This window comes from Rutilus rutilus (genome assembly GCF_951802725.1).
Source record: "Rutilus rutilus genome assembly, chromosome: 13".
NCBI classification, from domain to species: domain Eukaryota; kingdom Metazoa; phylum Chordata; class Actinopteri; order Cypriniformes; family Leuciscidae; genus Rutilus; species Rutilus rutilus.
In genome coordinates, this window is record NC_140218.1 from 10,484,411 (window position 1) to 10,499,835 (window position 15,425).

The window sequence follows — 15,425 nt, forward strand, 5'->3', positions numbered from 1 at the left end:
ACTCTGGGGACATCAAATACTTATTTTACATCTTGTGAAAAGGGCATTACACCACCCCTTTAACCTTCATTTCATACATCTCCTTCTGTGCACGTTCAGACCCTCTTTATCCCTCTTTCAGGATTACTTCTTTGACTCAAAGGTTCTGACAGACGGTGAATTGGCTCCTAATGACCGTTGCTGTCGGATCTGTGGGAAGATCGGTCACTATATGAAGGACTGCCCGAAGAGGCGCAGGTGCCCTGTTCACATATGCTGCAGAAACTATTACTTTTTATAGCACAGGACGCAAAGTGCTTAGTTTGTCTTTTTTGTTTTCAGAATGAAGAAAAAGGAGAACGAGCGAGATGAGGAGATCAGGGAGGAGGACCGAGAGCCCAGAGAAAGACGCTGTTTTCAGTGTGGCGATATGGGTCACGTGAGGAGAGACTGTCCCGATTACAAACACCTCCGTCAGAGAGGAGCGCCCGGACCAGGTACAGCTGAACTTCATTTATTTCATATTTTATTTATTTATTTAATTTGAAAATGTATTTATTAATTTATTCAGCTTCTCTAGAACATTTTCATAAGCCCAAACAGTTCATTAATATATTTAATAAAATAATTTAATATAATACATATTTATAATAAGTAAATACAAATATTAATTAACACTTTTTATTTTTAAAATCCTTTTTTATGATTATTTTTAATTAATAGATTTTTTAATTATTTAAACTATATTTTTTATTTAAATTTTATTATTAAATATAATTATTTTTAGTAATTTTCGTATATTATATTATACATACCATATCAGTTATAATTTTTATTTTGTGTAAATTACTAAAAATAGACTTATATACACTATATATTTCATGAATATATTTATTAAAAAATTAAAAATATATATTTAAAATGTTATTTTATTTGATAGTTTATCTGTCAGTTTTTTCAAGTAGATTTAAAATGTGCGATGCACTAAAATACAGTAAAAATAGTTTTTAAATTTATATTTGTAAATATAAATTTAAAAACTATTTTTACTGTATTTTATAAATACATATAATATATTAAATTTATATTTATTTATATTAATATTATATATTTATAATTAATCAATATTTATTATCTAATTATCTAATCTAATTATTTTTAGTAATTACCTTTCACTATTAATAATTAACCACTATAGTTCATGAATATATTAAATAAATAAATATTTATAATAAATAATAACAAATAAAACAATTATTGGATAAATAGACAAAAAATATTTATGAATTTTATACATTTTGCATAAGTCTTAAGACATTTATATTGAGTTTTATGTTGCATCATCATTGTTGATTTTGTAACTCAGTCTTGTCACGATCTGTGGCCTGTAGGGGGCAGCATATAAAAGAGTTTGACTGTGATTACTCTGGTTTATTTCCAGTCCCTCACATGGTCCGGGCCCTGGCGAGCTCTCAGTCCATCCCCATTCCTCAAGGTGCTTCAGGCCAGGAGCGGGTCGGGAGGAACAGGCAGTCCTCTGAATGTGTAAGAAACAAGTCAAGTCAAGTCACCATCATTTATATAGCACTTTTAACAATATAGATCGTTTCAAAGCAGCTTTACATTGATAATAGGAAATTAAGGTAACAGAGATTGTTTTGGCTTTGCAGCAGCTCTAGAATAAAGTTATTGTCCAGCTAAAGTTAGTTTTGATTGATTCACTTCCATCATCAAAACCCTTTACTGGCAGCTGTGGCTGGGCGATATAGAGAGAATTTTTTTTGTCAATATTTTTATCCCTTAAAACTGACATATTTAAACGTTTTTTCCTTGAAAAAAAGTTCTTCATTCCTTAAAATAGCTTGAATGTAACTTGTTTAGTATATGCGGTTTTATGAATATGCAAATGCGCCCCGCCTCCACTCACTCACTCAGCTCAGAGATCCACTGGTTGACGATCACACGTTGATGTGATTGGTTACAAGGTAGTTTGTGACGTCAGAATCACCAGCGATTTCAAACCGTGTTTTTGAGACTGTCTTTTGGTCACTGCAGTTTTAATGAGAAAATACTCAGCAATGGTGTTGACTTATGAATTTGCACATGGTTTGTCTTAAAGCATATTAAAAACACTACAGAGACATATAAACAACATTAAATGCTTGATTTTCAGCACTGGGTGACCATAGCCTTTTGAATTGACCTAATTTTTTAACTCCTGTAGATTCCTGATGCATGGTCACATGCCTCTACTAATAATAAAACAACTGCTGCAAGCTCAATTAGATACAGGCGAAGGCTGAGTTTTTATCAGGAATTCACTGGAACAGAAGAGCACAGAGCACTGAAAAAAACTTCTACACACGATTCACAATCAAAGTTTAACATATAGTGATCAATGGTGCTTTAAACCCTAAAAAGAATTACACATGCTAAGTATGCATATGCGTTAGTGGAATAAGTGGATACATGTAGTGTGTTAATGACCTTAATGAAGTTAGACACAGTTGTCTTTACAAGCTATCATGAAAACAGCAGAATAGAGTGAATAGGAATAAAGTTCAAACTGACAATTCTGTTTCTACAAAATATCTCTAGACTCTTGAGTCTTGAATAATTCGGTTGTATGAGCAAATTAATTTATTACAAAACAGGTTAATATTCTCTGGAAGGGGGGCTAAATGAGTAAACACACTGATATGGGGCAGAAACAGAAATATCAGAATAGATACACTGGTTTTAAGAAAACTATAATTTTCCAATTCATTACATAATTATAAATTATAAACAAAGGGATTATAAATCCATCTCTTTCAACATCCATTGTTTCCAAGTAGATTTAGCTTCACTTAATTTAATTCACTTAAATACTTTTTAAACAAATTTTTTTTAAAGTTTGTATTTAGTTGTATTTATACTATATTATTTATTTATAATTATAATGACTTAATATAATTATTTTTAGAATTAAATTTTTTTTTATAATATATAATTCTTTAGTTTATATTTAATTATTATTTATATAATAATTTATAATTAATATAATAAAGTTTATATTTAATATATTATTTATATTATTATTTATAATTATTATATATATTTAATTAATAAAAAATAATTGCACTTGTATACACTGTGTATGTGTGTGAGATACAATTCTAATATAATTAATATTTTTTTTATTTTTTTTTTGTAATTCATTTTCTTGAAATAAGGGCATTAATTAAACATCCTGGCACAGTTTTCAGAAACTTTTACACTACTTAAACATAATGACTTACAAAAACTACTATGATGATGGTACATTGATATTAGCATGATACTGGTTTTAAAAGTGTATCAAAATCATTGTAAATGTATAACAAATTTTCAATATCACCCAACAACAGCACATTTATTTGTATTCTTTCATTATCATTTTTGTGCAGACTGACCCTTGAATCTTTCTCTCTGTGTGTTTCCACCCAGTCTGATGCGCGTCAGACTCCTCCGTACTCTCCTCAGCCGTCTCCATACAGCCAGGGGTCGGTCTCTCCCCAGAACAGCAAGCCTTCCTCCTCCTCCTCTACCTCCTCTGGCCTGTCCAAACCCTCCCAACCCCAGCAGCAGCAGCAGCAGCAGCTTCCCCAGGTCCAGCTCCCCATCTTCAGCTTTCCACACTCCCACCCGGGCCAGTACCACGCCGGGCTCTCTGCACTGGGCCTTCTGCCCGCTCACCCCCAGCAGGCTCACTCGCCCCTGACCTCGGGCTCCTGGCCCATCCACGGCCCTCTCATCCAGGGCTCCGGGGCGCCCACGGCCTCCGGCCACCCGTCCTCTCCGGGCCTGAAGTTTGCCGTCCGAGGGGGCGGCGGGAACGGGCAGCCGGTGAATCCCGCACCCATGAACCTGAACGACCCCAGCATCATCTTCGCTCAGCCATCGGCGGGACGGGTGGCTGGTGGAGTGGGCGGCCCGGGCAGAGAAAGGGGGCACCCCTGGCACAATCACCATCTCAATCCGGGGCCACTGGTGGGAAATGGCACTGTAAACAAGACAGGTACACACACGTGGTTCTCACAGTATGTGTTGGCAGCATGAATACAAACATGCTAGTTTCAAAATAACAGAATCAATGATGCAAACTTTATCAAATATGAGACAAATTCTGCTATAAAAAAGACAAATGTCATTGTTCAGCTGAAGTCAGTTTAGTGTTGATTCAGTTCAGTTCAATAACTGTGTATAGATCATTAGTTTACGCTATAAACAGCTTTAAAGGTGCTCTAAGCGTCACGCGTTTTTTAGGCCAAAACATTTTTGTCACATCCAGCAAACATCTCCTCACTATCCGCTAGCTGCCTGTCCCCTGAACACACTGTAAAGAAACGCGGTCTCTGTAGACAGCCCAGGCTCCACAAACGGCAACAAAAACAAACTGGCCCAGCCTGGACCACGAAACATAACAAACAGTGTTCCAGCCAATAACCAACAAGAATGATTTGGGGGTTGGGGGGTTAGTGCGCGTGAATAATATTCTAACGTTAGAATTATATTCTCTTGAATTTTGATATAGCCGACACACACATTTAAGAAATGCGCGTTCATGACTGTTTCAGGAAGCACGGAAGGGAGGGAAAGGGGATGGGATGAGGAGGAGGGAGCGTCGAGCTTGCCACCGTTTTGTTTGACAATACTTCGAACGTCAACAAAAAGTGACGTCACCCAACATCGTTTAGAGCAGCGTTTCCCAACCGGGGTGCCTTCTGGCGAGAGCAGGGGTGCCGTGTAAAAACTCCATCAAACATTTAAAAATTGCTAAAATGTGTAAAAATGAAATAAAAATCACCGGAAGTCTCTAATAACATAAAATAATGCGCACAAATTTATAATAAAAATGTAAATGACAAGTTTTCGGCGTTGAATTGCGGAGGTTGCGCATGATTTTATTCCCGTGCCTCATTCCCAGTGCGTCCACATAAAGCTGCCTATTTTTCATTGTTGCGCTTACGGTCAAATACACACGAAAACATTGTCACAACGTCCGTCTTGCCGCGTATTCACATAAACACATCGGTTTTGTCCGTGCTGCTGTCAACGGTAACGCGTGCGATTAATGTTTTTCAGTTTAACGCGTTAAAAATATTTAACGCAATTAAAGCAGCATCCGTTTTTTCTGTCATCCTTTGGCTAGCGTTACATTATATAATCACGTTCTTCTTCATGCAAATGCTTTTAAACCATGCAAGCGAGAAAATACAAAAGAGAATGCGCTGTCTGTGATGCTGACACACACGACACACACAACGCACAGAACGATGCGCCAAAATCGACTTCTCTTTCGCGCTTTCGTTTTGAGTATCCTCATGAGAGCAGTCTTAAATTAAAGTCTTAAATGAACGTTAAGAGTTGTGAGAAAATGGGATCCACATGTGCAGCAGTGACATCAGAATCAAATAACACTTCGTTCATAAAAAGATGCCATTAAACAATTATTTGAAATATACTGTCTTTATGTTGTTTCGACATTAATTTGGAGATTAACTGTTAAATTATTGCATAAAATATATTAAAAACAAGCTATCTTGTGCAATTATAACAAAATTATCCCAATATAAAAACACAAATACAGTGAGTGAGCAAACATTTAGGTTAGATTTGCAATGAGCTATGTTTATATATGCCTTATATAAGCCTTAATTAAAAGTCATCATGTAAAGTGATCTCTTCAGAAGAAATTAATGATTTCCTAGACTTTAAATGGATGGACAAAAAAATATGACAGTAGGCCTATACAGCAGTTCTTCCCTGTGGTATTGAAAATTCATACATTTCAAGGTATAGTATCAAATTAGTATCGTGACAACACTAGTGTAGGGTGCCACACATATTTTTTAATTTTCAAAGGGTGCCTTGACTGAAAAAAGGTTGAGAAACACTGGTTTAGGGCACCTTTAAGCAGATAATATTTAATATAATAATTATTGAAATAAATAACACGTAACATTGGGTAAATTGTCTATTTTTAATATAATCGCTATAATTTTTTTACTTTAATTTGAAGTTCTGCTTTGATATATTTTTTCACTCAGCATAGGCAAGGTAAGTTTGTTTTTCATAGCACATCTCTTACACAATGGTAATTCAAAGTGCTTTAGATAAAAACAAAACAAAAAACATTTAGAATAATTATATGCGTAATAAATTTATAGTGCATTCTGAGATTAAGTCTACAATGGATACAATATAATTGTGTAATTTTAATAATCCCTTAAATCATATGTAGGCAGCTCGCTAAGTTTTGCAATTGAGCTGCTGTCTGTGTGTTATTTTTTCCCCAAATTTTTCCTCTAAAGCTTTTATGAAATTGAATAGTCATATTACAGGTGTCATATTACTCATGAATTAAAAATGACCCTATTTACTTTATTAGCAATTTTCCGTGGTATTATTTATAGTACACAGTCAGTGCAAAATTATTCTAAAGAAATAAATCATTTTGTTTTTCTAATCTGTCATCAAAATGTATGACCATAATATTTCATCCTCACAATCAAAAGGACAAAAAAAAGAAAAGAAAATGAAGCCTACTTTTTAGACCCTTTTTTTACATGTCAATTAAGCCCATAACACCTAACTTGTACCCTACTGTAATAAAACAGAATCTAATTTTCTTTACTGTAATGCAAATCGAAATAATTATTTAAATTGTAAAATACATTTGCAAGATACAACTGTAAATATTTGCATATTAATATTATTAATAATATTATAAGATTTAATTTAACTAATAAAACTGATAACGTATATTTTTATTTCATAATTATTTCATAATCTTATTACATAAGAACTTTTCACTAAATAAACATAAGGAAAAATGATAACAAAGTATTGATAAGGGACGTTCATTCTGTTGGTACAGTTTTTTATAAAATTGTAAATGTTGTAAATTATTTTCTAACATGTAATCATAATGCAATGACTAGGTAAAATGTCAAGTAGTATTTCACACGCAAAATGTACAGATAGGACAGATAAGACGCTGAATTTTTCACTTATTAACCAGTAGTATCGTAACCTTAAGTACGCTCATCCAGTATGACTATTAGCTCTGATTTGATGGATCAGTGAAATGAGTTTGCTGTCTGTTTGTTGAGAGCAGGTGGTGTTGGTGAGCTCAGGTAAGTCTCACAGGTGTATTGGGTGCACGGGTGACTCCACATCTGTTAGACTGAGCACTGGAAACTAGTTAAAACCTAATCCCTGGACCCTGTAACGCTTTGAAACCACAGTCTAATGAAACCTTGGTTTTCCTTACATTCAAGGCACATTTAATGGCATAATGATGTCTATTACTCACAAACAGACCAAGCTTTTACTAGTTTAAGACTAGTTTCAATAAAGAAGGTGGCAATGAAAGCTTGTGGTTTCATAGTGGTTGAGTGACAGTTTAACGATTCTGAGTTCTTCTGTTGTTTATTTTCATCTCTGTTATTACTGAGCCATTTGCTCATGGTTCTCTCTCTCCATCTCAGATCCTAATTTCCCATCTCAGTTTGGGGGTGTGAGTCCGGGCTCTCGATCCTGGGAGCACGGCGGTGCTGCTCCGTATTCCCTGTCTCCATCCTTCATGCCCTACCGTCTGCCGCCCTACATGCAGCAGCCCAACAAACCATTCATCTCACAAGGTACCTGTTCTCTTCTGTTTGTGGGACATGTTAGGATAAAACATTCAAACTTTATGCATTTGTCTGTATATAATGTCCAAAATAACCATGGAATTTTCAATTTCTGTCAACATGAAACATGTTTGCATATATATATATATATATTTTTTTTTTGGCTTTAGCTAGGCAAATTAAACATAGCGATCCAATAAGTAAATTATGTTGTGCCAAAGACCTTTCCTATAGCAAACCAAGAAAGACAAAAAAAAGAGAGCAAAAAAAAAAGACAAAAAATCAAGAAAACGCAAACCAACATGTGTTGCCTTTTTATTATGTTTAATTATTTTAGAGGAGTCCTGCATAATTGTCTTAATGTCACAATATAAAATAATTTAAAATAAAGTCATCATGAAATGGAAGTTGTGATAGTCTTTTCTTCCCTATTGTGACGTATATATCTGAGTGAAACGGCTTCTCGAACAAGAACAAATGTAGGGCGGGGCTTGGGGAGTTGATGGATGGTTGTGGTTTGCTATTGGTGGAGCTCATGAGAGTGACAGGTTGCCCCGCCCACATCATCAGAGAAGAGATGTCACTGCAAGAGAGATGGAAAGTTATTTTGATTCAAGATTACGAGAAAAAAAAAAAAGATGTGCATGGATAAATACAGCAATCTTCCATAAAGAAATAAGAATTGTCAATTTTGATTTCATGGTGACTATAATGTTGGTAAAAGTTGGCTTCATTCTCTTTATGTAGAATAGTATTTAATTTACTTATTTTTGATTATGGTCTGGATATGTTTTCAGGACATTACTGTTTATGTTATTTGTGCTGTTGTAATTATTTGATGTGTACAACAGATGTTATCCATAGACATGAAGTTAACTCTGATATTCATTCTTCTTGATAGTTTTTACACTGAGAAATCAGGAAAAGTGTCCGCTCATAACCGCACATTTCTTCTCCTCTTGCAGGTTCAGTGGTGGCAAATCAACATTACCCGCTTATTCAACACGGCCGACACGGCAATCTCAACTACATTCAGCAGAAGAAATGAAGAAATGACACTTTACTTTGTAAACCAATGCCCAAGGTCCTTATAGAAAAAAGACTAACTTTGCATCATTTGGAAACTTTTTAAAATGGATTTTATCATTTTTGTACAGTTTTTATGTTTTATTTTCCTTTTATTTCTGTGTGTTTCATCACATTGATTTGTGATACAAAATGTCAAATATTTTAATACCCCTATTTTTGGAGGGGTCCAAAAAAGTGTTTTTATTTTATGTGTAAAATAAGGATTTAAAATGTATTCACTTTATTTTTATTAGCCGTATTCCTATTTTGCTTGCATAAGGACAAAGGCTTTAGATAGGAAAATCAAACATAACGACCCAATAAGACAATGATGTAGTGCCAAAATCTTCCCTATAGCAAACCAAGAAAACAGAAAAAAAAGAGCAGAAAAAAAAACAAGAAAAGACCAAAAAAATAAATAAAGAAAAAGCAAAACAACATGCTGCTGTGTTGCCTTTTATTTGCAATATATTTTTTAGTAGTACCTTTCTTTTTTTATGTTTCAAAATGTATAAAATGATGCAACAATCTGAAATGGAAACTCATGCTTTACCTTTGCTATAATTTGACTGTCACGTTACACCCCTTTCCAGACCTTTTGCCTAATATCAATAACAAAGAAGAGATTAGGGTGTGGACTTGTCCGTTTCCACTGGCATGTCGTAGAGAGCTTTGAGCTAGTCAGTTATTTACTAAACTTGCCCCACTTTGCAGTGAATTAACTTCTTCCCTTAGATCTAGCTAGTATATTTATGAAGGGAAAATTTGTGTTTTGCAGAAGTATGATCTTCTTCATATCTTGATCATTTAGAATCTTGCAGCATTAATAGTAATAACTAATATAACTATTTCGTAAGCATGAGCTGGCATGTCAAACTTACTCTCCCACTGTCTCCTCCCTCTTTCGCTCTGTTTATAAAGCCCACAGTCGTCCGCTGCTCTTGTGTTTGTCTTGAAAGCAATCATGTTGGCGACTCTCATGACGTTAAACCTGGCCTCTGTTGGCCTGGCTCTGTTTCTGGGATTGATCTTTCTGGTTCTGTTCGAGATCATCAGGATTAATTCCTACAGAGGTCAAACTCCTCCTGGTCCCAGACCTCTACCTTTTGTGGGTAACATACCATATTTTCTGAAGAACCCAATGGAGTTTCTGAGATCAGTGAGTCATTGCTTTGAGCTTATTTTACAGAGGCTTTGTTTTTGTGCAAAGGTATCTTATGTTCTCCTTGTGCTTGAGCTATGTTGACTTCGCTTGCAAGTGAGATGATGTTTAAACCACTTAAGTTGTGTTGAAGTGCTGTGAAATTTTCTCTGAGTAGATGCCTCAGTATGGAGAGATGACCACTTTTTATCTCGGGAGGAAGCCAGCGATACTCCTCAATACAATCCAGGTCACGAAAGAAGCCCTGGTCCAAAATGCTTCATCTTTTTCAGGAAGGCCACCTCTACCACTTCCAAACTGGATCAGTAATGGATTCGGTCAGTAATACATTGTATTAATTGTAGGGTACTAGTACTGTACATCCAAGTTTTGATGAAATGGAAAAAGGGAAATAATTGTTGATAGTTGCCATAACTAGCCCTGCTGGAAAATTAAGCTAAAAGTTTCTTACGTGGTTTTTAAAGTCTTCTAAAGCTAGTCTTGATCAGTGGAGCAACCAGCCAGTGAAGTTGATACTTGAAACCTCTCAAGACTGCATAAATGTGGTCTTGGTTTGGATCTGGGCCTCAAGCAGTCTACTGCTAGTCTAAACCTGGGAATCTACTGGCCAATGAGGCCGAGGTCAACATGGTCTTGGTCAAGATGTTTGGGGCTGGTAGACCTATGCATCTGTTTAAGTTGTCTGTACTTTCTTTGTTCGACTTGTCTGTGTATTTCCTCGTAACTCTGAAGGTCTGTTCTCTTTCCATTAGGCATAATAATGGTCACATTTGGTCACACCTGGAGGCAGCAGAGACGGTTTGCTCTGCACACGCTCAGAAACTTTGGCCTGGGAAAGAAATCTGTGGAGGAACGTGTGACAGAGGAAAGCAGTTACCTACTTTCTGAAATGCTCAAATCAGAAGGTTATTGAGGATTTTAACCTGTGAATGTTTTCAATGTTTAGAGGTGCTGTACTCTGTCATGTCCCACCTCGTACTTGAGTCAAGTTCTAAACAAACTTTAAACATGCTCTTTTACGCAAGTATGTGGACATGAATTCTTAGCCAAAACATTTAAAGTGTATAGTCCAATTGTGCCTTAGTATTCAGGTTAGCTTCAAATGTCATTAAACCAAATGTGTTATTCAGCAAGCCAGCTATAATTTCAACGTGGAGTTTCTCTTTAAACAATTAAAATACTCCTTGCCAAAAACTAACACAAGGTTTTCTTTGTTGAAGGCAAGCCTTTCGACCCCCAACATCCAATACAGAATGGTGTTTCCAACATTATCTGTTCCATTGTCTTTGGGGATCGGTTTGACTACGATAACAAGCGCTTCGCATACCTTCTGGAAATCCTGAAGGAGAACATCAATCATACAGGGTCACTTATTGGGGAGGTATGATCAAGTGTTAAAAATGTTTTTTGCTTAACTGTCCCAGTATCCAACCGGATCTTGCTCTACTGTCTGCATTCCCATAGGTTGTCGACACATTGCATCGTTAATCTTTAGCAATAATGTGCTAAACCTTACCAGCGGTCACATTTGTGCCGCATCAAAACCTCAGCTTTCTGAAAGTAAGTGCTCCTGTTGCTTTTTTGCTGTAAATGGCTGTCATTTTCATTACCAACACTACCTACATCAAGGTTGTCTCCAATTTTGTGTATTTGCTTGTTAAAACCATCAACAAATAATTTGATCTTCGAATAAGGCTATATGCCACAAAGGGAACTGCTTGACCAGAGTCCAACCCTGATCCTGGAAGTCCACCTTCGTAAGGCTGGAAGCTTACGCTGCTATTTTGAACCAATAATCGGAACAAAAGGCAGTTGAAGGATGACGTGTATAATTGAAATATTTATCTGACTCCAATATAGTTAATCTGACTCCATTAAAGTTGTTGTTATTATTTAACCTCTTATTCTTTAACCCTCTGGGGTCTGAGGTGTTTTCTGGGGTGTTCTGACATTTGTGCTTATTACACTGTATTAAGCACAAACTCTGCTACAATAATATGTCAGCAGAATGTATGTAAAAGTTTGTAGTTTTGAGATAATGAAGTTTATGCGTGGTTTGTGAAAAATTCTCACTGAAATAAGGTCATGAAATCCATACTGATTATTTCTTCACAAGACTTTTGAAAAATTTATCGGGTAGCCTAGAATATTTGCGTCAAAACTATGTGAAAATCATCCTGCGTACTCATTCAGATAAAACAATATATTGATTTTAAATTTGTAAGACATGTTTTGTGTAAGAAAGCTTTATGCGAGGAGGCGTGAATCGTCATGAATATTGATGTGTTTCACACCTGAGAAAGACAAAGACCCTCCCATAATGGCCCTATCAGGTGCTATCAGGCCCTACCATTATGAGGAACCTTGCACTAAGAATGAGTAGAGATTTAAAAAAGAATGGCTTTTTGATTGTTTGGATTTATTTACAACACAACATAATCCAAAGATACACAACAAAGGACAAAAATTATTTAACACACTGATCTAAAGACTAGATTCTGAAGGGTGCATCCAATGGACACTTTACTATCCCAAAAGGCTACTGTAGAGTACTTGTTTAATGCTCAGAAAGTAATTACTCAAAAGAAGTACCTACTCATAAGAAGTATCTACTCTGAGAGTATGTGATTTATGATGCAGAAAATGTCTTCAGTATTGGAAGTAACTTCTAGGCAGGTGTTTATGAGCAGGTTGAAACTAAACTTTTGCTGTTAATGCTGCATAGTTATCTGTAGCCTTTTTCTTTTCCAGGTGTTTAACTTGCTTCCCATCATCAAACATTTCCCAGGGCCACACCAGAAAATCTATCAGAACGGCGAAGAGTTGAAGGGTTTCTTCAGGGAATCAATCAAAGCACACAGAGAAACTCTGGATCCAGACAGTCCACGAGACTTCATTGATGCCTACCTGCTGGAGATTGAGAAAGTGAGATCATCACAACTAACTGTTCTAGAAACTGCTTAATCCACTCTTTGATGGTAGTTACAATTTGGAAAGGTGGCAGCGATTTTCCCAAGTAATACATGTTCTTGGATGAACATCTTTTGTTACGAACTACCCCATAAATTTGAAGCTGCTTCAAGCCCCAATTCCATTTCTAACCCTTATAGGAATTTTGTTCCAGGACCAACAATATCCTACAAGGCGAAATCACGGTAGGCTGCTAGATAACTAGATATGCATGGATCAATTGAAATGCTTTCTGTTTTTCTTGGAGCAGCAAAAGTCCAACGAGGACTCCACGTTTCACGAGGAGAACATGATTATGTCAGTAGCTGATTTGTTCCTTGCTGGAACCGACACCACATCGACCACCATCAGATGGGGGCTCATCTACTTGGCACAAAACCCAGATGTACAAGGTACTTAGGATTAACATTGCATGTTAACGGGAATGCATGAACTGATAAATGTATATCTTGCATGCTCTGTAATTCGCTTTGGATAGAAGCATCTGCCAAGTACATAAATATAGATATAAAGGTGATAAGTAAAGTTTTCTGATCTGTTCTTTTTGCATGCATTTTAAGGGTTTTCTGCATTTTAATTCTGTCTTCTATCAAAGTCAATTGCTTTAAGAAACAGACCAAATTGTAGTCATTATTCACTGAAAATCCCCTCCACAGCTCTCGAATCTCATTTGTGCATATTCAAACTTGGCTTGGCATGTCATGATTGGTTTTGAGAAAAATAAAAAAAACAGTGACATTTGGTTTTATTGATGTCAAACCTTCTTGCATATGCAAAACAATCTTGTAATGATGTGTCTTACATATGCACAAATGTGTATTTTACCAAATGCAAGTTCATGGTTCCCCTGCTGTTTTTTTGGCGCAATGGCGCAAGAGGTCTGCTCTGCAATATTGTTTTTTTATTTTGCTTCAAAGCTCTAGAGTCCAAGTTTTGAGCTTTAAGTAGCCAAACGGAAATGCTGAATTGGAAAAAAAAGTGCATAATTTGTAAATGCAACTAGGTTTATACAGATTTTCCTTGTAGCACACAGGTAGCCCCATCCCAAACACACCATTGTTTGAGTTAGAGTAAGCTTTTAAAGCGCCACAGTGTTTCATTAAGTCAACCTTCCAGTTGCTTTCTTGTTGGGTTTTAACACTGAGAAACGTACACACATGAACATTAATGACGTTACAGAGCGATGTCATGAGGAGATTGTTCAGGTGTTGGGTTACGACCGCTCTCCCAGCATGGATGACCGTGACAAACTACCGTACACAAATGCCACTGTTCATGAGTTTCAGCGCTTTGGCAACATTGTACCATCTGGCGTGATTCATGAAACAACTCAGCCCACAAAACTACGAGGATACGACATTCCCAAGGTATTGAATGGAGCCTGGATGCGTTGTTTTTCTTGATTTAAATTGTTCCACTAACAAACATCATCTTTCTAGGGCACCGAGATACTGACTAACTTAACAGCAATTTTAAGTGATAAGGAGCACTGGAAGTATCCAGACACTTTTAACCCAGAGAATTTCTTAGATGATAATGGACAATTCTTCAAACCAGAGTCTTTCCTCCCTTTCTCCTTGGGTGAGTCACCTGTGACTACGATACCAGTAGACCAAGAGCAAAGCCAACTAGGTTCAAACCCATTGTGTTTTATCTCTATTTATCAGGTCCGAGGGTATGTCTTGGGGAGACTCTTGCTAAGATGGAGCTCTTCGTCTTCGTCACTTCTCTCTTACAGCGGATTCGTTTCTCCTGGCCACCTGGTGAGCCGCAGCCAGACATGAATGGGGTTGCTAGTGTGGTCCGCTCTCCTAAGCCATACAACATCATCTGCCACAGCCGAGGTTCCTAAGATTGACCATCAGTAACCTTTCCTACATTAATGTAGTTTCCAAAGCTTCCGTAGCTGGTTTAGGCAGCTTTAAAACTTGATGTTAGTATTTTAGCTAAGGAATTATATTCTAGATTAATAGTTATGGATGCTGTACTATTTGTTGTAAAGTGTAATCCCTGAATATCACAATAAATGACTGCAGTGCTGTAATACCACTGTAAAGCTTTGTTTCTCTCATGATGTAATCTCTCATGTGATAGCTTACTACAGACAAGCCTGGACAGGTCTAAACTAGATGTATGGCTATTCACGTGGAGCTGTAACACACCCTATTAGTGTGCGTGTTTGAAACTGGTTGAGTTCATGCATCATGTACGTCATGGTACTATATCTATATGCCCCCAAAAATCTATTCATATGAGTGGAGAAAAAACACAAATGCTTTAAAATCAAAGTTTTCATTTAATGCAGATCCTTTTTGACAATATTTTATCAAACCTACAGTGTCATTTTAGCAGGATGCATGTATTGTATTGTATTGTATGCAAATGTAATAAAATAAATCTTATTAAAAAATAAATTCTTGTGAACATTTCTTTTAAAACATTTGAAGATTTAAAATGTGTAAATATTAGTATATAAAGTTATAATCAATCATATAAATCTCATACTCTAAGACTAAGGAAAACAACCCACGATTTGCCTAATTAGTTCATACAACTTCCTGAATTTTGCAGATATTTCCTGATTTGTG

General features: G+C 36.2%; 2 protein-coding genes across 2 annotated transcripts in view; both read left to right on the forward strand.

Moving 5' to 3' along the window:
* tut4 (terminal uridylyl transferase 4) overlaps positions 1-9,066 on the forward strand; it is a 36,011-nt gene extending 26,945 nt beyond the window's left edge. Inside the window, exons 25-30 of the mRNA XM_084427789.1 lie at positions 122-237; positions 322-476; positions 1,421-1,524; positions 3,448-4,018; positions 7,494-7,646; positions 8,603-9,066. Coding sequence (XP_084283915.1) covers positions 122-237; positions 322-476; positions 1,421-1,524; positions 3,448-4,018; positions 7,494-7,646; positions 8,603-8,685 — 1,182 coding nt within the window. The 3' untranslated portion in view covers positions 8,686-9,066. The remainder of the gene's footprint in view (positions 1-121; positions 238-321; positions 477-1,420; positions 1,525-3,447; positions 4,019-7,493; positions 7,647-8,602) is intronic.
* A 569-nt stretch (positions 9,067-9,635) lies between these two features.
* LOC311302150 (cytochrome P450 2B4-like) lies at positions 9,636-15,240 on the forward strand. Its single transcript, XM_084427790.1, has 9 exons — positions 9,636-9,864; positions 10,025-10,184; positions 10,620-10,772; positions 11,088-11,248; positions 12,619-12,792; positions 13,088-13,229; positions 14,017-14,204; positions 14,277-14,418; positions 14,505-15,240. The coding sequence occupies exons 1-9, from the start codon at positions 9,670-9,672 to the stop codon at positions 14,687-14,689; spliced, it is 1,500 nt and encodes a 499-aa protein (XP_084283916.1). The 5' UTR covers positions 9,636-9,669; the 3' UTR covers positions 14,690-15,240.
* Positions 15,241-15,425: the final 185 nt, after the last annotated feature.